The sequence below is a fragment of the Sapajus apella genome, unplaced genomic scaffold (genome assembly GCF_009761245.1).
Source record: "Sapajus apella isolate SASKATOON/1434 unplaced genomic scaffold, GSC_monkey_1.0 scaffold76, whole genome shotgun sequence".
Taxonomy (NCBI): Eukaryota; Metazoa; Chordata; class Mammalia; order Primates; family Cebidae; genus Sapajus; species Sapajus apella.
In genome coordinates, this window is record NW_022437016.1 from 7,009,375 (window position 1) to 7,030,491 (window position 21,117).

Consider the following 21,117-nt stretch of genomic DNA (forward strand, 5'->3'; position numbering starts at 1 on the left):
CCCCCCCCCCCCCGCACCCTCCCCATGTTTCAGCTGTCTTTCTGTCACACAAACACCAGAAACAGGCATGCAAACGCAAACATGCAAGCTAGTGGGTGACCCTCCCGCCTATGTCACCAAGGAAAGGCTGTTGGAAATGATCTGGTTCAACCCTTCCCTATACAGAGGAGGGACTGAGAATCAGAGAGGGGAGGGTCCTTTCCTGAGGTCACACAGCGTGTCTGGGGCAGGGCCTGGAGTTGAGCCCAGGTCTCTGTCCCTCTCCCCTCATCCAGTACTCCTCACCCCTTCCTCCTTCCTGGCCTCTCCTCCCAGCTCCAGGAGGTCAGCCACCCCGTCTGAGCTGAGCCCCTCTCCCAGTCCCTATCACGTTTCCTGGTAGGAATGCGTGATCTTTGGCCCAGCTGCCCCTGAAGCCCCCTGACAGCTCCCTCCTGCTCATCTGCACACTGCCCCCTCCTGGCCACCAGGCCCCAGCTGCAGAGGGACCCGCAGTTTGGACTGGGGGCTGCCTAAAGGAGGGACACAAGACTTGAGGTCCAGGAGGGGCGTTCTCTGCTCCCTACAGAGTTGACCTCACTGCCCCCCATCTGTGCCCTTTCCAAGCTACACAGGCTCACGGTGGCTGTTGGGGTGGAGAACAGAAAAGCCAGCTAGGCTCATAGATCAGAAGAGCCAGGTCTGTCCCAGGGTATATGGGGAAACTGAGGCAAGGAGAGGAGCGGCTTGCCCACGATACTTACTGGAGCTCCCGTCACTGGCCCAGGCTGCTGTGGGTCCATCTCAGATGGACGTTCACTTGGGACAAATCTATGTTTGTGGCCCATCAACCAGCGGAGGGATGTCAGCCACACAGCCCTGGCTTTAACAGGGTGGCAGTGCTGGACCCCTGGGTGGGGTCCCACTGTGGGCGCCCCAGTTTTCTCCTTGAAGTATGAGGAGTTTGCTCAGTTCTGCTCTGTGAGCCAGAGTCTCCTGACCCAGCATCCGGCGTGTATTCAGCAGATGGGCGGGGTGGTGGGAGAGCAAGCCCCGTCCCCTTCACCCTCACCCGCTCCATCCCTGCCCTTCATGGAGCCTGATTGGCATTAAACTATTCAAACCAAAAAGGGACGTCACTGTCATTTTGGTCTGTGTCTGCCTTCTGCAGGGGGCGTCACCCTTTTCTGCAGAGGGAGTGTTGGAAGGTGGGACTCATGAGTTGTCCAGGGTGGCCAGGGCAGGGCAAGGATGGTCCTCGGGGCAGGGGTGTGGGGACAGGGGGTCTTGGAGCCTCTTGAATCTAAGAGCAGGCCAGTCTGAGGCCTGGGACAGAGGTGGGACTGCTGCAGTATTGGTAGGGTAGAGAGCTGTCCCCCTACACTATTAATAAACAGGAAGGCAGTTTCGTGAGGTCCATTTTACAGCTGAGGAACCCAGGCTCAGGAAGGGGAAGGGCCTGCCCTCCTCAGGTCTGCAGCGGGTGGGAGGCAGGGGCGGGAGCGCAGCTCTGGTCTGTGAGTCTCGCCGCGGTGTGAACAACTTACCTTCCTCTCGCCCTTTGCCTTTCTTTATCCTTTCTTTCAACAAATTTTTCATCAGCACTGTGTGTCAGGGCCTATGCTGGTCATTGAGGATAAAATAGGATGAAAACGTAGTTGCTACCTGCAGAAATACAGAGGGGTCAGCTGGGGCTTGGTGAAGTCATTTCTGGGCAGGTGAAGGGGAAAGGACGTTCCAGGCAGCTGGGATAGCCCCTGCACAGGCCAGGACATGGGAAACAGCTAGGAGCAAATGACAGCAGGAACAGAAAGCAGTTTGGGGGCTGAAATGTGAGGAAGTGGCTGGAATGGAAGCAACAAGAGATCCATAGTAGTGAACAGAGCAGACGGGATCTGAGGCCATATTAACAGGAGTATAAGGTCTTCAGCAAGGGAGGTGAGGTGGGCCAGAGTAGGCCAGAGCAGACATGGAGTGTAGCATACTTGACCAGGCAGGAAGAGATTGGACCTCCTTCAGTCAGAGACCAAGACTGGGTGGGGATCCATCATGGAGTTTGGGGGACAAGCAAATCACTTTTCTCAAGCACGTTCTCAGGAGCCTGTTCCACCCCCTCAACATCTGTACTCAGAATGCCCTTGCGCAGGGGCAGGGGTAGGAGCCCACTTCAAGGAGCCCTGGAATCTCCTGCCTCCTCCTGGCAAGGGGCAGCTTGGCTTGGGCAGCGTGAGTGGGGGATGGAAGTGAAGGTTACAACACAGCCTCAGTACCCCCTCCTCTTCCTGCCCTGGGGTCTTCCAAACGCATGCATCGGCCATCCCTGCAAACTCCGTTTCCCCAGCCCTGCTCTTAAGCCTGCCGGGCAGCACGGAATCAGATGTACTGGTTGGTTCCCACTGAGGTGTAGAGGCTGCCTCCCCAATCCCTGCCTATGTCAAGTTCAGTGACGGGCAGGTGGCATGCTCTGTGAGGGCCTTCCTGCCTCTCTTCAAACCTACTTGGGGTCCTGGGGCTACAGCGCTGGCCCCTCCCAGGGGTAGTCCCCCCGCCCAGGGATGGAGCAGGATTAGAATCTTGGCTCCGTTCTGTGGGATGGCTCAGGCAAGTTGCCTCACTCTCTTTCCCTGTCTGTAAATGGGCAGGAACCCCTCCCCACCGGGCGGAGGTGGGGACTCAGTGCCTGGCACAAGGGAGCATTCCCCAATGTTCACAACGGCTCACCTTTCTTGTGTGAGGGGTACACCTCCTCCCCACATTTCCCCCAGAATCCCAGGTAACTGGACAGATCCCTCCCCCTTCCACACCCCTCTGTCACGGCCCCAAAGCAACATCACCCCTGGCTCAGTCCTGGCGCTAGAAGGTGGAGAGGGGTGGAGGAGTTCCTAGGGGACCAGAGACCAAGTTCTCAGGTGGCAGGTTCAGACGTAGGTGGAGATGTCTGTGCAGGGCGGTCTCCCGCCAGTTGGGGGCAGCAGAGGGCAGCGAGTGGACTCCTGGATGGCTCCCCCAAGTGAGTGTTGAAGTCCCGGGGGTTTGTGTGTCCGGGGCCACAGGGAGCAGCCCACTGTGCTAAACAAGTGCAGAGCCCACTGCTGGGGGCTGGGGGCAGCTCAGGTCTGGGACCATCTGTCATGGCTGGGCCTGGCATGACTGACTGTGCCATCTGGGCTTGGGTGGACCAGAAAACCAGGGCTTCTGAAAGGGGACCCTGGTCAGGGACACTGGATGGAACAAGGTCTGGGGAGGAGACAGCTGTCCACGAAGAGGAAGGGCACAGGGTGAGGTGGACCAGCATGTGATCTGCCATGCAGGGCCGCCGCACCGTGGTCACCGGGCTGGGACCAACAGACACTCGGTCACTGCCACCCTTGGGTGGGTTGCAGGCACCTGTTCATCTACCACTGCTTTGAGAGGGGCAAGGCAGGCATTGTGGGAGAGGCAGGGTGGTGGTCAGAGCTTGCACCCCAAGTCCCACTGGCCCGGGTTCGAACCCCAGCTCTACCACCTCTGCTGTCTGTACAAGGGGGGTTTGAATCCTGTTCTGTGCAGTACTCTGGGTCAGGCCCTGTGCTGAGCACTTTCTGAGTATCAGCTCATTTAATCCGTACAACCTGAGACTCAGGTAACACAAATCTCCGTCTTTGAAGGTGACAAAATCAAGGCAGATGGGTAGTGAAGAGTCAGCTGAGGATGGCTCCACTCATGGCCCTGGGTGTTGAAGTTCTCACAGCGCCTGGCCCATGGCGCGCAGCCCAGTCTTTGCTAGCCAGTGTTGTTTTCCTCCCCATCTTACGGATGAGGATATTGAGGCCCAGAGAGGGGAGGTGAATGGTCCTGGGCCACACAGCTGGCAGGCACAGAACTGGCATTTGGACCCCTGCCTTCTCTTGTTCTGCCCCTGCTTTGAGCAGGCCCAGCCCCCGGGGTCAGACACCCCGGGTAGGAGAGAACTGCTCTCCTCTTGCCGTGCTGCCCTGTGGCCCTACAGGTCCTCCCCTTTCCTGGGAGGTGGGGGGCACCTGCATGTCAGGGGCAAGGCTCAGATGCCTTCCTTTCCCCACCTCCTCATGCTATGAAAATGAAACGATCGAGTGGCATTTTGGTGGGATTGCAGACATAATTATATCTGAGTCGCTGGGTGGGAATTTTTTCCCAAGCCAGGAGGCCCTATGTGGAGGTGGCAGCAGTGGCATCTGTTTCCAACACAAGGCTCTGCATCGGGATGAGTAACTTCTCCTGTGGAATTGCTTAGAGAACGTCTAAAACGAGCTGAGCTTGTTACTCCCCTGCTCTAGCACCTTAGATGGCTCCCAGCAGGGTGGGGGATCCAGTTCCCAGCCTGGTATTCAAGCCCCTCGGGCTATCCCAGCTTTCATGTCTTTGTATGGACAGGTCCTTCCTCTTCTCCTTCCTCCTTCCTCCTTCCTCCTTCCTCCCTCTCCCTCTCCCTCTCCCTCCCCCTCTTTCTCTCCTTCTTCCTCTTCCTCTTCCTCTTCTTCTTCTTCTTCTTTCTTCTTCTTTTTTTTTAAGACAGAGTTTTTTTGCTCTTGTTGCCCAGGCTGGAGTGCAATGGCACAATCTTAGCTCACCACAACCTCTGCCTTCTGGGTTCAAGCGACCCTTCTGCCTCAGTCTCCCGAGTAGCTGGGATTATAGGCATGCACCACAATGCCTGGCTAATTTTTGTATTTTTTAAGTAGAGACGGGGTTTCTCCATGTTGCTCAGGCTGGTCTCAAACTCCCAACCTCAGGTGATCCACCCTCCTTGGCCTCCTAAAGTGCTGGGATTATAGGCATGAGCCATCGCACCCGGCCTGTGGACAGGTCCTTCTACCCACAATTCCTCCCCATTTCTCTGTCTCCAGAGCTCATTAGTGCCACCCAGGGCTCTGTCCAGGCTGCAGAACACCCCACCTGTACACACTCTGTGACGGACACTGTGACTTCATTATCCATCACATCTGTCTCTCCCACCAGACAGTGGTCACCTTCTCAAGGACAGGGACTGCTTCTGATATGTCTGAACTCCTGGCACTGGGGCAAGGCCTCACCTGTGACAGGCTCATGAGGAGCTTGTGGAATGAGGGGGCATGTGACAGAGAGAGACAGGGAATAAATGAATTAAATGGAGTAATTGCAGGGTGAGCAGGGAAGAGGGTGAGCAGTGACCTCTCCACTTCTGCCAGCCCCACACTGTGTGTCTGAGGTCAGAGTGGCCCCCTGCCTTGGGAAGACAGGTCAAGACAAGTGACCCAGCCCACCAGAGGCCCAACGAGGACACCAGCCCTTGCCTTGAAAAGTGCTGGGTGTGATGGCTTATGCCTGTAAGCCCAGCACTTTGAGAGGTTGAGGCGGGTGGATTACCTGAAGTCAGGAGTTCTAGACCAGCCTGGTTAATGTGGTGAAATCCCGTCCCTATTAAAAACACAAAAAATTAGCCAGGCATGGTGGCACATGCCTGTAATCCCAGCTATTCAGGAGGCTGAGGCAGGAGAATCGCTTGAATCTGGGAGGTGGAGGTTGCAGAGAGCTGAGATTGCACCACTGTACTCCAGCCTGAGTGGCAGAGTGAAACTCTGTCTCAAAAAAAAGAAAAAGAAAAAGAAACTGACCTTGACTCTACCCCATACCCATGGGCCTTCTGAGGCCAGGACTCCCAGGTGAACCTTGGCCTGCAGATGGTAAATCAACCAGGAGGAGAAATAGCCTATAAAATCCTCTCCCCAAATGGTACATTTTGTATTCTGTAGTGAAAAGGGCTTTTAAAAGCACTGCTTACTCAGGTGGATTTATGGGGTTTCCCCCACCCCTCCCTCCCACTAGCGTTTACTGGTCCTCAGGCCTGGAGCTCCCTGGGGTTCTGTTGTTTCCTTGGTGGCTCTTGGTCCAGGGAGAGAAACCAGATAGCACCTGTTTCCTGCCTTGCTGCCCTGGGGCCACCCTGGCCAGCTGGGTGCCTGGAAGTACAGGGGGATCCTACCCAACTAACCCCCTGTGGCCCTGCACAGGCCTAAAAGTTCCGCCATTAGTGCCCCTTTGTGCCTAGAAGATCCTTCCCATGTGTTTTCCCCCACAAATGGGTCACCAGGGAGGCACACCCAAGCTGAAAAGGATGTAGAGATCAGCTAGACCAAATCCCTTATTGCACAGCAAGGAAACCGAGTCACAGAGAGGCTCAGGTGCTGGCCCAGTGCCTCAGTCCAGTCATGGAGTCACGTGAGAGCTTTATCTCTGGAGCAATCTGTCTGCGTCGGACCCAGCCCTGCCGCTTCCTGGCCGTGTGGTGCTGTGCAAATGAGTTGCCCTTTCCGAACTTCTGTTCTTCGTCTGCACATTGGGTTGTGAGAATTAAACAAGAGAAGTCATGGGAAGCTCTCATACAGTGCCTGCAGCCTAGACAGGGCTTACTAAATACTTCTGACTAATTCGCAGCATCGTGTTGGAAGAGCCCTCATTAGCATCAATAGCAGAGCTGGGTTTTGACCCCAGAGTTCTAGACTCCAAACGTGGTTTTCTTGCCACTCATGTGGCGCACAGAGGACAGGATAGGGGAGTTCTGCTGGGGAGTGAGCACTGAAGTCAGCAAGCCTCCCCGGGAGGACTGGCCGGGACCTCAGTGATAGGGCGTGGAGGCAGGTGGAGACAGTACAGACCCAGCTGCAGGGGTGTAGCTTCCTGGTGGAATCGGCTTCCTTGCAGCCATGTGGTCCTGGGTGTCCAGCTCCCCACCCCGAGGCCAGGGCTGGCTGAGAGCTTAAAGAGCTGATGAGGTGTTTGTAGCCGTCCAGACCTCTGGGACAGGCTTATTATGCTAAGGCAAGTGTCAGCTGGAGGATTTATGGGACAATGAGTCACTCCCTGGCTGCTCTGGTAGTCACATCCCAAGCTGAGACCTTGGGAATGCGTAACTGGTTTCTGTTTGCCGATGTCTGCTCAGTCCTGGGCACTGGCAGATACCAGGAGGGCCCTGCCGACCTCCGCAGCTCCCCTCCCAGCTTTACCTGTACCCTTTTCAAGACTGGATCCCCTCTTTTTCCTCCGTTAGACTCTCAGTGTTCCTTAGGAGTCCCCTTTACTTGGGTGTCCTCTGCACTAGGGAAGGGATGACAAGCCCAGGCTCAGGTGGTAGTGTGTAACCTGGAGGCTGGAGGGACCTGTGGTAACTCCAGGGGCCTCCCAGGGCAGCCAGACTCCCCACTGTCCTACTGCCTCCTCCAGCCAGTCTGCTTAGATTGCTCCCAAGTGAAATCCTTTTGAAAAGCCCCACAGAGCACTTTCTCTGTTTCCTTTTATATCATCAAATATGTGTTAATTCATTCAGGAAATATCGATAGAATAGCTGCCAGGTGTCCAGCACTGGAGACCCCGGCTGCCATTGGCCCCTGCTTTGGAGGCTTCACAGTCCAGTATGGGGTGGGGGAGGCACTAAACAAACACACTCGAATTACAACTGTGATAAGTCCACAGGGAGACCTGGCCTAGTGTGGGGACATCAGGGGAGGCCTCTAAGGCAAAGACTGAGGGGATACCTGGAAGGGTGTGGAGGGTCTTCCTTCCCAGGCAGGAGGAACAGCCCAGGCCCTTCTGACTAATGGCTGGGCTGGTCTCTGGTGGTCAAAGGAAGTAATAAAAAACTATGATAATGAAAGTGATCATGAGAGCAATGACAGCAGTTCGTATTTATTGTAAAGTTTCTTCCATGCATGATCTCATTGAATCTCACAACCACCTTGTCCCCATTTTACAGAAAAGGACACAGGCATGGAAGGTTAAGTCGGGAGGCCAAGGCCCCATAGCATTAAATGCTGGAATCACCTGCTCTTACCCTCTTCCTGGGAAGGATGAAAGATATTTACGTTTTACCTGGGGATTCCTAGAGATTGGATTACCCTGACAACCTAAAGAGGTGTGTCAAACGGTGGAATTTCAGGTGTGCTGATGGGTAGGAGAACTGTTTAGGACAGGGACCTTTAGCTCTTGACAGGGAACAAAAGTCGCATGTTCAGGGAGGGAGCTGTAAAGACAAGCTCTCAGAGCTGGAGAGGAGTGAAGCCTCACAAAGTGAAGCCCTGCAAGAAAAGCGGGGAGAAAATGGGCGATTGTTTTGGAAGCAGTTAAGAGCTGTTTTCTGACCTTGGTCCTGAGACCTGGGCTTCCAACTCAAGCTTCCTCGGCCGCTTGCTCTTCCCATCCTGGTTGTAAATTTGAGCACATGTGGGCCAGTGTGTTTCGCTTGCGTGTCTGCAGTTCTGTGGGTGCCTGATGATAGTTGAGTATTTTTTTTTGTATCAGCAGGCTTGTGTCAGTGTATTTGTATGTTAGCTTATATGTTTCATGACTGTATATGTGTGTATTCGTGTGTGTGCTGATCAGTGTGTATGTGTTTGTGTGTGTCTGTATGCATGGTGGTATTGGGGGACTTATATGCTTATGTATGCATTTCTTTGCGGGACGCCTTTCCTGTGTGTACTTGTATGTGTGCCTGTCCTCGAACTTGTGTATGTTTCTGGCCTTGTATATTTCTCTATGTGAACATGCTTAAGTGTGTTTTTCCAGGCAGTATTTTAACACAACAGTGACCCTGGAGTGTCAGGGTCCAGCTTCTTCCTGGGGTTTCCCCGAAGACCCTCAGGACCTATGAATGTGTTCTCTTCGTATGACTTAAGTAGTCTGGCTACTTTCTCTAGGTGGTGTATGTGGCGATCTCACTGGCATGAGATTGTGGAGGATTCTATGGGCACAGGGTGGCCTGTGAGTAGGTGGCCACCAGAAAGGCACCAACTTAATTCCAGCTTAACATGCCTCCCCTCTTTGCCTGTCTCAGTGTCTGGAGTTCCACCATTAGTAAGTCATTCTCCAGCTGGGACCCTCTTTGATGGCGTGTACCCTTGAGGGGAGGAGGCCAGAGATGCTGGCAGCCTGCTGAGGGTAGAGACCCAGGAACAGGGAAGGTGGGGGGGGAGCAGGAGAAATGGTGAATCTGAAGGATTTGAGCAAAGCCAGAGAATTCTCTGATGCCATTAGTGCCAAGCCTAGGGCGGCCCAGGCAGCCTGGCCCTGGCAGCTGCTCTGACTTTATAGAATCATCAAATATCAGCCCTAGAAACGAGCTTGTTGATCACTCAGCCCAGCCCCTCGCATAGCAGGTGGGAAGACTGAGGCCCAAAAACAGGAAGTGTGGGCAGCTTGGGAGGTTCTTGAAGAGGGGATGCTGAAGATACAAAGAGCACTGGGCAAGGAGCAGGGGACCCATGTTCTAATAGCCCCACCTGGTGACACTGGGCAGGTCCCACTGCCCTCTGGGCCTCAGATGCTTCCTCTGTATCATGTGGGCACTGGCCTGGCTGCCCTCTGTAGGCCCTCCTGGCTCCCACCCTGTGACTCTGGAAGCATGACCTCCACCTTTTTCCAGTGCTGCCACCAGCCTGCCGCGGTGTCGGGTCGGCCTGGCAGCCTGTGCAGCTAGCATTTCTCCCCTCCTGGAGCTGAGAGAGGTGGCAGGATCTGGATGGGATCTTCTCCTCCCTTTCCTGTTTATTTAGATGTGCTTTTGGCATTCGGGCGAAGCCCCAGAAAGATATTGAGAGACATGCCTGTCAAAACAGCCTCCCTTCTCCAAGGCTCTCTGTTTGGGGATGGGCTTTAGAAACCGCTAAGGGAGGAGCCGGGACTGGGTGGAGGGAGGGCCTGCAGGGTTCTGTCTCCAACCTGAGTACTGTCTTGGGGTCCCCGAGTGGGCAGCTGAGGGCTCAACGGGTGACAAACGTCTGCCAGTCCCGCCTGCCCATCTGCAGCAGCCCAGGTCAGTCTGTTGAAGGGGAGAGGGTGATGAAGACAGGCCTGGAGGAAGGATGCAAGGATAAAGAGATGCTGGGCTTGGGGGAAGGAACCCATCTTTGACTGAGCACCTACTGTGTGCTAGGCATGGTGCTCAGTGCTTCACATTCAGGTGAGAAGCAGTGGCTTTGAGACCATTGGCGACATGGGGTTCCCGGGTGTACAGGTGGCGGTGCTGAAATGCAGATCCCCGGTTCCCTAGGGGCTGCCTAGGGACACAGGCAAGGACAGCACTGGGCAAGGTTCCCCTCCCTGGGGGTGGGGAGCCTCCAGGTCCTCCCTGGGAGCCCCCTGTGGCAGCCCTGCTCTCAGGGCCTCCCTTTCTTCCCTCCCACCTTGGCTTTGGTCCCTGAAGCCTATTACAGTGCTTGGGGCTGAGTGTGGGGAGGACAATCCCAGCTGTCCATTCTGTTCCCCTATATGTGGGAGTCCCCACGCTGCCCACCCCAGGAGCCAGAACTCTCCAGGTTACAGTCCCAGCTCTGCCACCTTCAGCAGGTGGCTTACCTTCTCTAAGTCTCCATTTCCCCACCAGGAAACCCCAAACATCCTGAATTCTGAAGCCCTCATCCTCCCAAGGATTTCTGATTAGAGGCATTGGGCTCCCCTAGGAATCCCTCCTAGAGTGGGGGTGACTTTCAGAACGGAAGCTCGATTGCTGGTAATATGTCATCATCATCACGTGGAATTGATTGAAATGAATGAATGAAGAAGTCACGTGTCTTGAATTCTGAAAGATCTTTGAGAAAGTCATTCAGGACCTTCTGGAGAAGGAGCGGGGTTGGGGGCCAGATGTCAGGATGGTGGTGTAGTGGCAGGAACTGGGGTGGGAGAGCTGCTTAAGGACTCGGGTCCTTCCAGCCAGAGACCCCCCAGCCTCTCACTCCTACTCAAATTCCCATGTGCTTTGGTCAGTGATATGATGGAAGCCTAGGGGCCCTGGAGATCAGCTGGTGTAGGGTGTCCAGATGGGCAGTGAGCCATTCACAGAGTGGCGGGAGCTACACAGCTATCCATGCCCAGCCATCAGGGAACGAGCTGGGGAGGTGGCACCAGGCAGCAGCCTTGTGCAAAAGCCCTGGGGCCTTGGTTGAACTCAGTGCCATGGCACAGCTGCCTGACAAGTAGATGGGGATATGGGCTGCCTTAACAGAGGCAGAGTGCCCCATCTGGGGAGGGAGCCACGGGTCCCTGCAGACTGTGTAGGCTGCTTGCTGAGCTTTAGACATCAGTCCTTGCTCCAGTGAATGAAAGCTGAGGCCTCCACCTGAGCAGCCCTGCCCACCCCATGCACTTTGGACATCGGCAGTCTCTGTGCGGTTGCTTTATGAAAAAAAAAAGTGCTTGTTTAAAAGAGTTCAAAACTACCGAACTGGATGACACTCTGTGGCTCCAGAATCATTTTGCAAGCATGTTCATTCATGTCCCTCTCCCCCTGCCGGGCGGCCTGCGGGCCCCTCGGAGAGCCCAGACAGACTCGCACCCTTGGTGGTCATTTACTCACTGGGGCAAAAAGAGGTGGTTGTGTTCAGCCAACATCAGTATCGGTCACAATAAACCTAGCAACTACTGTGTGTAGTTGCTTAATAGTTACTGTCTTTCTGGCGACATTGTATCTCATTTCATCCTTCCCAGGGTCCCATAAAGTAGGTATCATCATCAGTCCATTTTACACATAGGGACACTGAGGCTCAGAGAGATGCAGTAATTGGCCCACAGATTGTCTGAATGAAGATTTGAGGCCAAGCAATGTGAGAGGACCGGAGCTGCCCAGAGGGCATGGTCAGCAAGCGGGGGCTCCTGGGGTCCAGGGCCATCTGCAGGAGAAGTGGGATACAGCCAGGCCTTAGCGGGTGTGGCTAGGGGTCAGAGTCTGTCAGTAGGCAAGGGAGTGATTATGGAGACTACTTAATATCCTTGCAGATGAACTAGGCCCAACACGTTACTGCAAACTGAGTGTTTTTAACAGTCCTGTATATGTATATGGAATTCCATCTGAGAATGATATGTGCCTTTTTTTGAGCATTTACTGTCTGCCCCGCTCTGAGCCTAGAGCTTTATCAGTTTTGTGTTTGTTTGCTTTCTGAGATGGAGTCTCATTCTATCACCCAGGCTGAAGTGCAGTGGCACGATCTTGGCTCACTGCAACCTCTGCCTCCCGGGTTCATGTGATTCTCCTGCCTCACTCTCCCGAGTAACTGGGATTACAGGCTTGTGCCATCATGCCCGGCTTGTTTTTGTATTTTTAGTAGAGACAGGGTTTCGGCATGTTGGCCAGGCTGGTCTTGAACTACTGTCCTCAGGTGATCCACCTGCCTCAGCCTCCCAAAATACTGGGATTACAGGCATGAGCTACCTTGCCTGGCAGCTTAATCAGCTTTTATCTGCCAATTTAATCCTCACTGCAGCCCCCCCACCCATTTCACAGAGAGGTGAGGGCCCTTGTCTGTCAACTCTTGCAGTGAGGGGTCGTGGAGCTGGGTTTGAGTCCCGTGTGCCTGCCTCCGACTCGGTTCTTAGCCACTGAGCTGTCATTGGGCTCCACTAGGGTCCTGGAAAGTGGGTATCAGGAACCCTGTTAGACTGAATGATTTGCCCACAGCCCCTCAGTTAAAGGTCTTCTTTGGTCTAGAATAAGAGTTTCTGACTTCAAGACCAGTCAGCCCCTTTTTCCAAGTTTGGGCTGTAGCTGCCTCCAGAAATCAAGTCCCAGGAGCTGCCCGTGAAGGGACAGTACAAAAGGTTTGCCTCCCTTCATCCAGCAATGACGGAGAGGACGCCCTTGGCCCTCCACCCCCATGAAGGAGCACCACAAGCTGTGTGGCTGGGCAGAGCAGGGGACTGGAGTCCGAGGTCCTTGATTAACCTTGCTTTGTGACCTTGAGGAAGTCCTTTCCCTACTCTGGTCCCCAGTCACCTTCTAATTCAGCCTTCGCATCTGAGTCCCCTTCTGGCGGTGGCTTCCCAAGCTGATGAGTATTTGTTAATCCTGTCATATGCAAGGTCCTGAGCTGAGTCCTCTGGGGAACACAGGTCTTTAGGTGGATGTGTGATAGGATGGGTGGGTGGGTCTATGGGAACCCTCTCTGTTCCCTGGGAGAATCACTTTTCTCGTGATCCGAGCTCCCTGACCTCTTGAATATCCATCCATTGCTTACCCCATAATGTTCATGGCTATCTTGGCCACTGTGTCTAGCACATAATGGCTCTCAATAAGGTGGAAGAGTGAATGTGACAGGGGGTATTAGGAGTCCCCAAGGTCATTGTCAGTTTGGGTGGGGGAGGTACCATTCCGAGTAGGCTTTAAGGAGGAGGCTGCTTGTCAGAGGAACATTAAGTAGAGTCACAGAGGGTGGAGTGGGGAAGAGGAGGTGCCACATGTGCATCAAACCTCCTAGAGGGGAGAAAACTTTTTTTTAACTCAGAAATAGGATAAAGCCATCCATACTGCTCCAGAATGAGCTACATAAATTGTGAAACATGCTTCTTTGTTCTTTGTATCTCAAGATTGCAAAAATTGTGAAATTTCCATCAGCGTAGAAAATAAAAACCAAGAAAAAGTACAAGCCCATGGGATAACTTGCTTGACAACAACCTCTGGGAGAGGAGAACCCATCCAAATTAGCCAGGTGCAGCCCCCTCCCCTATACCTGGCAAGAGGCGGAGGTTGGGAGAACTCAGAGCTCAGAGCTCACGCAGAGGTGCAGGTCGCTGCCTCCACGCTGTGTCTCCCAGAGAGCCTAGTGGTCCCCCGGCCTGCCACCATTTGTGGTCCCTCTGCAGTAAGCATTGCCTTGTCTATGGGTCACACCTCTGGAGAAGGGTCCTTCCTGCAGCCTCTAATACCTAAGAGATATCTGTGGCAGCGGATGAGAATACTCTGATGGATAATTCCAGGCTGCAGAGGTGAGAGGCATTTGGGCTCCACTGCCTGGGATGGCCCTCTGTTGAGGTAGCATTTCAGGTGGGCCTTGAAGGACATGCAGAATTGCAACAGGTGGCCACAGGGGTAGGTCTCCTGTGGACATGAAAGGGTGAGGAAAGAGGAAAAGGCGGAGGGAGAAAGACAGGAAAAGGGAAATCTTGAAAGCTCTCAAATCAGCCAGGCCCGGAAGCTGGGTGTCCTTGAGTGAGTCACTTTACCTGTCTGAGCAAGCTTCATTTGCAGAGAATGTTTTTCTGTCATTTTCTGTCTGTGAGGGTGACATGAGATGACTTGTGCAGCCCATGTTTGACCTTGTCATGTTGAAGATGGACAGATGCAGCCCAGCGCCTGTGGCAAATGTCAACTGCTCCTCTTGGACACAGAGAGGGCTGCCAAACTGACCCTTTATTTTGTGATGGATGGAATGTGGTATTCGGATTATGTACAGTAACCTCAAATTAAGTTAATATCCCACTTGCCACCTGGAATTGAGACTGGCGTGGGTGAGCCCCCAGAATCGCCCCCTCTCAGAGGACTCTCCCTCTTCCAGTTTTCCTCTCCCTCAAGCTGCCTATACGTTCCAAGCCCGGCAGGACCCAGGCTGTGTCCCCTGGGGCCCCCACATCTATCCCATCACCTGTACAGGGAAGATTGGTTCGACCTGTGCGTATTGAACGCCTGTCTCCTCTGTCTCTTCCATTAGACCAGGAGCTCTTGGGATGGGGAGGTGGGGAATTAAGCTCTGTTCTCAGTCGGTGCAACCTGGTAGGTGGGTAAACGGCCTGAATAAGGTTCCCCAAATCTTGAAGCTTTTAACGGGGATACTCGGCAAACCCTTTAGCCCCTCGGACCCCTCCCTGAGCTGGGCGCTAGGAATCCCATCCCGAAGGTGGTTGTCCTTGCTTGGGGTACGTACAACGGTTCTGGGCAGGGGCTCCACCCTGACATCGAGCGACTGCCGCTCTGGGAAGGAAAGTCGCCCGGTATCCGAGGCCAAGTGGCCAGGGCACTGCTAGGCGCAGGCCAGCTGGCGCCTTAGCCGACCACGCGCCCGCTCTCATCGGTACCACCGCAGGCTGGGAGCAGCGACCTCGCGGCGGAGGAAGGCGCTATGTCAATCCTCGACGGGGTGGGGGGCGTGGATTCCTCCAGGTGGGTGGGGGTGTGTGACCTCGCTCGCGGAGGACAGGCTTGGAGGCAGCGGGGAGGTGAGAGGAGCGGCCGGCCCCCGCGGTCCCCGGGGCTCTCCGCCCTTCCGCAGCCCCGCCCCCTCGTCCCGGTACTCCCCGCTCGCCCCGGCCCGGGGTCTCGGGCAGCCTCGGCCGCGGTCGGCGCGGCTCGGCTCGGCGTCGCCATGGCAACAGCGGCTTAGGGGGCGGGGGCGACGTGGCGGGTGGGGTGGGCTGGGCCGCGCTGCGCGGGCCGGGCCGTCGGCGCTCGGTCGGCGGGCGGGCGGCGCGGGCCGCGAGCTGCTGGGGCCGAGCCCGAGCCCGGCCCGCCCTCGGCCGCGCGGCCGCCCAGCGAGGGTGCGGGTCCCGCGCGGATCCCGGCCCGCCGCCGCGGCGCTAACCCCGCCTCCCCTTCCCCCTCTTGTCGCCCCGCGCGCAGGGCTTCCTCAGCCGCCGCCTCAAGGGCTCCATCAAGCGCACCAAGAGCCAGCCCAAGCTGGACCGCAACCACAGCTTCCGCCACATCCTGCCGGGGTTCCGGAGCGCCGCCGCCGCCGCCGCCGCCGCCGCCGCGGACAATGAGAGGTGAGCCCGCCGCCGCCGCCCGGTCCCCCGCGCCGCCGCCCGGGGCTGCGCCCCCGAGGGCGCGGGGACAAAGCGCGAGCCCGACCCGGGGCGCGCCACACGGGGGAGGGGACCCCACGCCGCCGGCCGGCAACTTGTGGGGCCACCTCAGACGGACCGGGGGGCCCGAGGGGAGGACCCTGCGCCTCTCTCCAGGGTGAGGTGAGGAGCGGAGAGGAGAGCAGAGGGTGCCCCCGGCGGCCCCGGGCGAGGCCCGGCGCGAAGTGCCCTCTCGGGGAAGTCCTGCCTCGCCTGTCCGAGGTGAGTGGGCATTGTTTCCCCGGCCGTGCGGTGCCCAAGCCGGGGACGGAAGTGGCGCCTCCGCCCCCGGACCCATCCCCCTGCCTCCGGAGCCCCTGGATATCAGATACAAAAGGCATTTTCGGCCGAGTTTGGCCGAGACCGGGCTCTGCCCGTGGTGAGGGGAAGGGTGAACATCTGGAGGGGAGGAGCAGGGGGCTGGGCCACTTAGGGGGCACATCTGCTCTAAGTAGGGCGCGTGCTCCGCTGGGGGCTGGGGCGAGCAGAGCGGGCAGTGCCCAGGCCCTGAGCTGGGGGCATAGCCTGAGGCTGGGCAGCCAGGGCCGCCTCCTCTCCAGTGTGGGCAGCTGCTTCCCTCCCACCTTCCCTCACCTCTCCACTCTCAGGGGTGTCTCCTGCTCCCTGTTTCCTTCTCCTGGGCCAAACGGGAGCAGGTGTGAATATTCCTTGGGGAGGTGGCTGGTGGGGCAGAGGGGGAGAGGGAGGAGGAGGTGGTTCAACCTGCCGGGAGACGCTGGCAAAGGAGCAGGCTTCAGCTCGCAAGGGCAAGCCATCCTGTCCTCCAGGGGGCACTGGGCGGACACAGCCTCTCAGGGCCCAGGTCCTCCCCGAGTGGTGCCAGCCACAGGCACCTTTCCACTTAGGCACAGGCATGGTGATGGATTCCAGTGCCAGTTAGAACATGTCCCTGCCCAGCCTGTAGAGGTGAAAGTACCGGCAGGCACCGAGGAACCTTTTCAGCATTCAGCTCGAACATCTCAGACCACTGGCATCTGCCTTCATAGGGCTGTGTCTGTGTTGGCACTCCCTGTAGGGGAGGCATAGGTAGCATGAAAATGTCTCTCCCCTCCCCCTTGGTTCTAGCAGGCAGAGGAGTACAAGTTATAGCCCAACTCCTGCCCAAGGCTGAGTGACTGTTTAACTGACCCCTAGCATCTTCCTGGAGAGGAACACTCCCACCTCCCGGTAGAAGGGCCAGACCTTTAATTTCCATCGGCCCGGAGCTGGGCTCCCCAGTGCATCCTCACCACTGCCTGCAGCTGGTTTCCTGCCCCAGCTGCCAAGCCCAGCCTGAGGCGGGACCCTCTGCCTTTCTCTGATGGCCGTGGTGCCCCAGGGGACCAGGCGTGCCCTGGCAGGAAGATGCAGCCAGGCCAGAGCTCAACGCTGGGTGCAGCCACTGCGTCTTTGAAAATCTCGCTTCCCATCTTTGTTATTGTCTGGGCGGCAGGCCACCCGGTTTGCTGCCATCCTCCCTCCGCCCGGCCCCTGCCTTCGGCTCTCTTCCCCAGGAACATGCCCTTCTCTGCGCTTTCCTTGGCGGGGGTCAGGACCCTCTGCACCCGCATGCGGGGGCTTGTGTACGTACCCCATTTTGTGTGCATGTGGTGGTTGTCCGGGGAGCAGGAGAGACAGCAGGCAGTCTGGCCTGTGAGTGTGTCTGCCCTCCTGGGAGCAGGCGGCATGCATGTCATGTTTATCTCCTTACAGCGGGAAGCCTGTATCTAGAAGCTGGCAAGTGCTGGCTGGCCACCCTAGCCAGAGGTCGGGGCATGGCAAAGACCACCTTGTGCTGGTCCTTCTTCACTTGGCCTCAGGTCAGCCTTGCGTCATGCTGAAGGGGCGCAGAGTGGGGGTTGGGAGTGAAACTACAAGCCTGTTTCTGGAAACGGTAGGAAATGGTAGTGGCTGGAGCAGAATGTCACTGGCAGCGGTGTGGAATTGTCTTATTAATTTTCTATAAACAAAATCTGGCTTGGTGGGTTCGCTGGCAAAGGAAGGGAGCCTAGATTTCCCATGGACAAGCAGAAAGAGTGGGTCTGAAATCCCTCTACCCAGCCTTGGAGCTGAAATAGGCTTTCCCGGGACTCGGGTCTCCTGATTTGCTGCTTTGCTTAGGAATAGATTCGTCGGCTGCTGCTGGGATGGATGGGCAGAAATTTCTCCCGGGCTGTCCCTGGAATCATCCTGTTTGGAGTTCAGTGAGTGAAAACAACTATGGTGACCCCACCCCCACCCCAGCTCATGGCCAAACCTGGATGAGAGGAGCGGTGTCTCTCCCTACTCTGATGTGGTGTGGTTGTGCTGTTGAAGGCTGGGAGGGCAGGATGGCTGCCTTTGGCTTGGCTTAGAAGCGAGGAAGGGTTGTGTCCTGGCTCCATGGGACCCCCACTGGCTGCCATGCCTCTGGCTATGGAGGGGGTAAGTGCCAAGACGCTAGCCTTAGAGAGTGGGTGGGGATAGGAATAGGAAGGAGGGTAGGGGCTTCTAGGATGTCGAGTGGGAGCCCTGGTCCCCACGGTCTTCTCATGTAGATGAGCAGCACAGGCACTCTAAGGCGGCCGCTTGAGTTCTGACTTTAGATGAATCTGTCTGGTTTATATGGCTGCTGAAGAGGCTTTGTTGAATGCTGTCTGCGTGCGCTGCAAGCTGCTGTGTTGGGAGGTGGTTTCTTTGCGCTGGAATTCTCTCATCTGGAGGTTGGAAACCAGTTGGTTCTGTGCTGGGATTTTTTGGCTCCCTGGAAAAGGAGTCGGTTTCAGGTGCGGGGATGCCCAACCTGGCTGGTTGAGAGTGAGGGTTGCTGTCTGGTTGTGAGGCTAGGGTCAGGCCAGACGGGGCTTGGTGGGCACAGCTGGGCTCTGGGGGTTGGGGGCTATGTAGGACAGGCTTGAGCCTTTGGACTTATTCTTCGGAAACAGCCTTAGGGGAGGTTGCCAGCTGGTCTCCACAGTCCCTGGGTCCCTCAGACACTCCTTTCTTCTTCAGAGGCTTTGGCAGTAAGCACCAAGGACAGGTGATCATTTCTCCTGGGTGACAGAAATATATGCTGCTTGGAGCGCTTTCCAGGTGAAAGGTGTGCTGGTAAAAGCATTTTCATTTTGCAGACTGGAAATGCTGCTGCTTCATTTACAGAGCTGTTTTAATGTTGGTAAAAGTGATAGAGGATGTGGCTCTGCCAGCCCAGAGGATAATTTCCAGGTCATTCATTTATTTATTAATGTTCCTGAGGAGCTAGGAGGGTCAGCTAGCAATATTATGCTTTCCTCATTCCTTGTCTCTCCTGATGCTGTTTCTGGGTGACTCAAGCCCTCCCCACCTGCTGGGAATATGCCTCCTTTGGCATGCTACCTGTCTAAACTTATCCCAGTAGTTACTTTAAAGCGGCTGTACCCTACATCGTATTCTTCCCAGTCGGCCTGGTGCAGAGCTTAGCTCATAAACTCAGGCAGCCCTGGTGCAGGTAGGCAAGGCTGTTATGTGTAGAGTTAGGGATCGATTCCTCCTTCCAGGGTATGTTTATGTTGGCTGGTGTTCCCACACCTGAAAGTTACTAATGGTGGAATTCCAAGTGATGTGGGACTAGGGAGGGAGATACAGTACTTGGATGTTGGGGATGGCAGCTTCCAGGGACCCTCACCTGGCCCTGAGTAGGTGGGAATCAATTCTGCCCCTGTGGTGAGACAGTCCCTGGAGGCAGGAGAGAGAAAGTTTGATGAGGAACAGGGAAATGGAAGTGAGGGTCTGTTTTCCTGCTTTTCACCAGGCAGGGCTGGGCACCCACGCCTGGTGTTTCTTCTCCTTGTTCCCTCCCCTACTATAGACAGGAAGGGCCTGGTCCTTTTTTTGGGACTAGTCTGTCAAGCATGGTGATGTCAAGATGATAGTGCAGTTTAGACAGTTGCCAGAAGTAATGGGATGTATGTGATCTTTGGATTTGAAGCCAGGCATTCCTGGGGTTTCAAGTCATGTAAACTTCCAGAACCTCAGTTTGCTCATCTTCAGAATGGGGATGATGATGATCATGTTGCTGAAGACTTTAACACTAATACTTTCAGCACACATTTCATAGAAATTGTCCAGTTCAGTGCTGTTTCCTTGGCATTTAATACTGGGTCTTGTACATTTCCTAAATGTTTCTCAAATTCAATCAAGTAATAATGTGTGAAAGAGGTTAGGTTAATAATGTCATAGATTTTCAGTTAATATTGGTAAGGTTAAGCTACCATGTCTTGGTAAGCCTCAATTTTTGTATCTACAGTGTGGGAATAATAAGCAATCATGTGGCCTCATCCTGAGGTTCAAGAGATAATAGATGTTGCTGTGCCTGGTAAGGTGGATTGAGCTATAAGAAGGATCATTATTGCCTTAAACGTGAGAAACAGCCGTTATTACTTAAAGCACAAGACATTTTCCTGGGGATTCCTGCCTGTACCTGGGAAAGCAAAGTTCTCATACGTGTCTTAAGAATCAATTTTAAAAGTTCATTGTTCCATCTTCTGTTTGGGTCATCTGTGTTTTTAATCATTTAGGCATTTAGGTTATGTCTGGTTTTTCTTTATTAAAAATGATACTAGGATTTAAATCCTCTACGTTTCTGATTTTTCCTAAAGCATAAAGTCTTAGAATTACTAGGTCAAAAAATATGAATAGTTTGAGGGTTTTTTTTTTTTAAGAAAAATGTCACCCACCAAAAACCTATAATAATTCACACACCCCCAGTGATTTTTGAGAGTGCTCACCTGTTTCCTCACACCCTTCAAAACATTGGATGTCATTGTTAGAACAGTCTTTGTCATTTGGATAGGCAGGAAAAGGGCATTTTGTTGTTGTTATTTGCATTCATTTGCTTGTTGGCGATTGAATACTGCTTTCCTGAGTTTCATGGCCAGTGGTGCTTCTTTTGAGACTTGTCTATTCCTGTCCTTTGCCTGAGTGTTCTGACAAGCCTCTTACAGGATTCTTGGTTGCTCTATTTGGTCTTCCCCAGCTCGGAGAGGTCCCATTGTAGGTGGATCCTACATGTGAAATGAGCCTCTGCCTTCCAGGAGGTATGACAGGGAATTCACTAATTACCTGCAAGGAAGGTTCACCTGGCTCTCCCTTCCTCCTCCGCCTCCCTTCTTCTGTCCTCCTCTCTGCTCCATAAGGAAATCAGGTTTAATTCCTCATCCCTATACCATAAAGAGGCCCTGTATTTATACAGCACTTTGAGAGCTCTCCTAGCCTACAGGGTAGGTAGACAGTGAAAGGGCTCTTCTATGGCCAGGAAAACTGAGGCACACAGTCCAAGGCACGGAGGTGGGGCCTATGCAGAAGCCAGGCATTAGAACCAGATCCCCTCCTAACTGCAGCATTATACTTGAGCCCATGGGCACCTTTGGGGGCAGGGCTGACCAGCACCGGAGCACATGATTCTGAGTCTCATCTCCAGAGAGGAAGGGGAAAGCCACAGAATACGACCTGGATGTATAGAAGAATCAATTTATTTCTTGCTTTCTCATTTTTATTGCCCTCCTTTTAGTTCTGCAGCTCCCTCGT

General features: G+C 54.8%; 1 protein-coding gene across 10 annotated transcripts in view; it reads left to right on the forward strand.

Annotated features, from left to right (window-relative positions):
• Nucleotides 1–21,117, forward strand: part of DAB2IP (DAB2 interacting protein) — a 213,608-nt gene that overhangs the window by 113,230 nt on the left and 79,261 nt on the right. For 9 of the 10 annotated variants that reach the window (XM_032251506.1, XM_032251501.1, XM_032251512.1 and 6 more), the window contains one exon: nt 15,350–15,495. The exons of the other annotated variant lie outside the window; for it this stretch is intronic. In XM_032251506.1, coding sequence (XP_032107397.1) covers nt 15,350–15,495 — 146 coding nt within the window. The remainder of the gene's footprint in view (nt 1–15,349; nt 15,496–21,117) is intronic. 10 annotated transcript variants of the gene reach the window in all.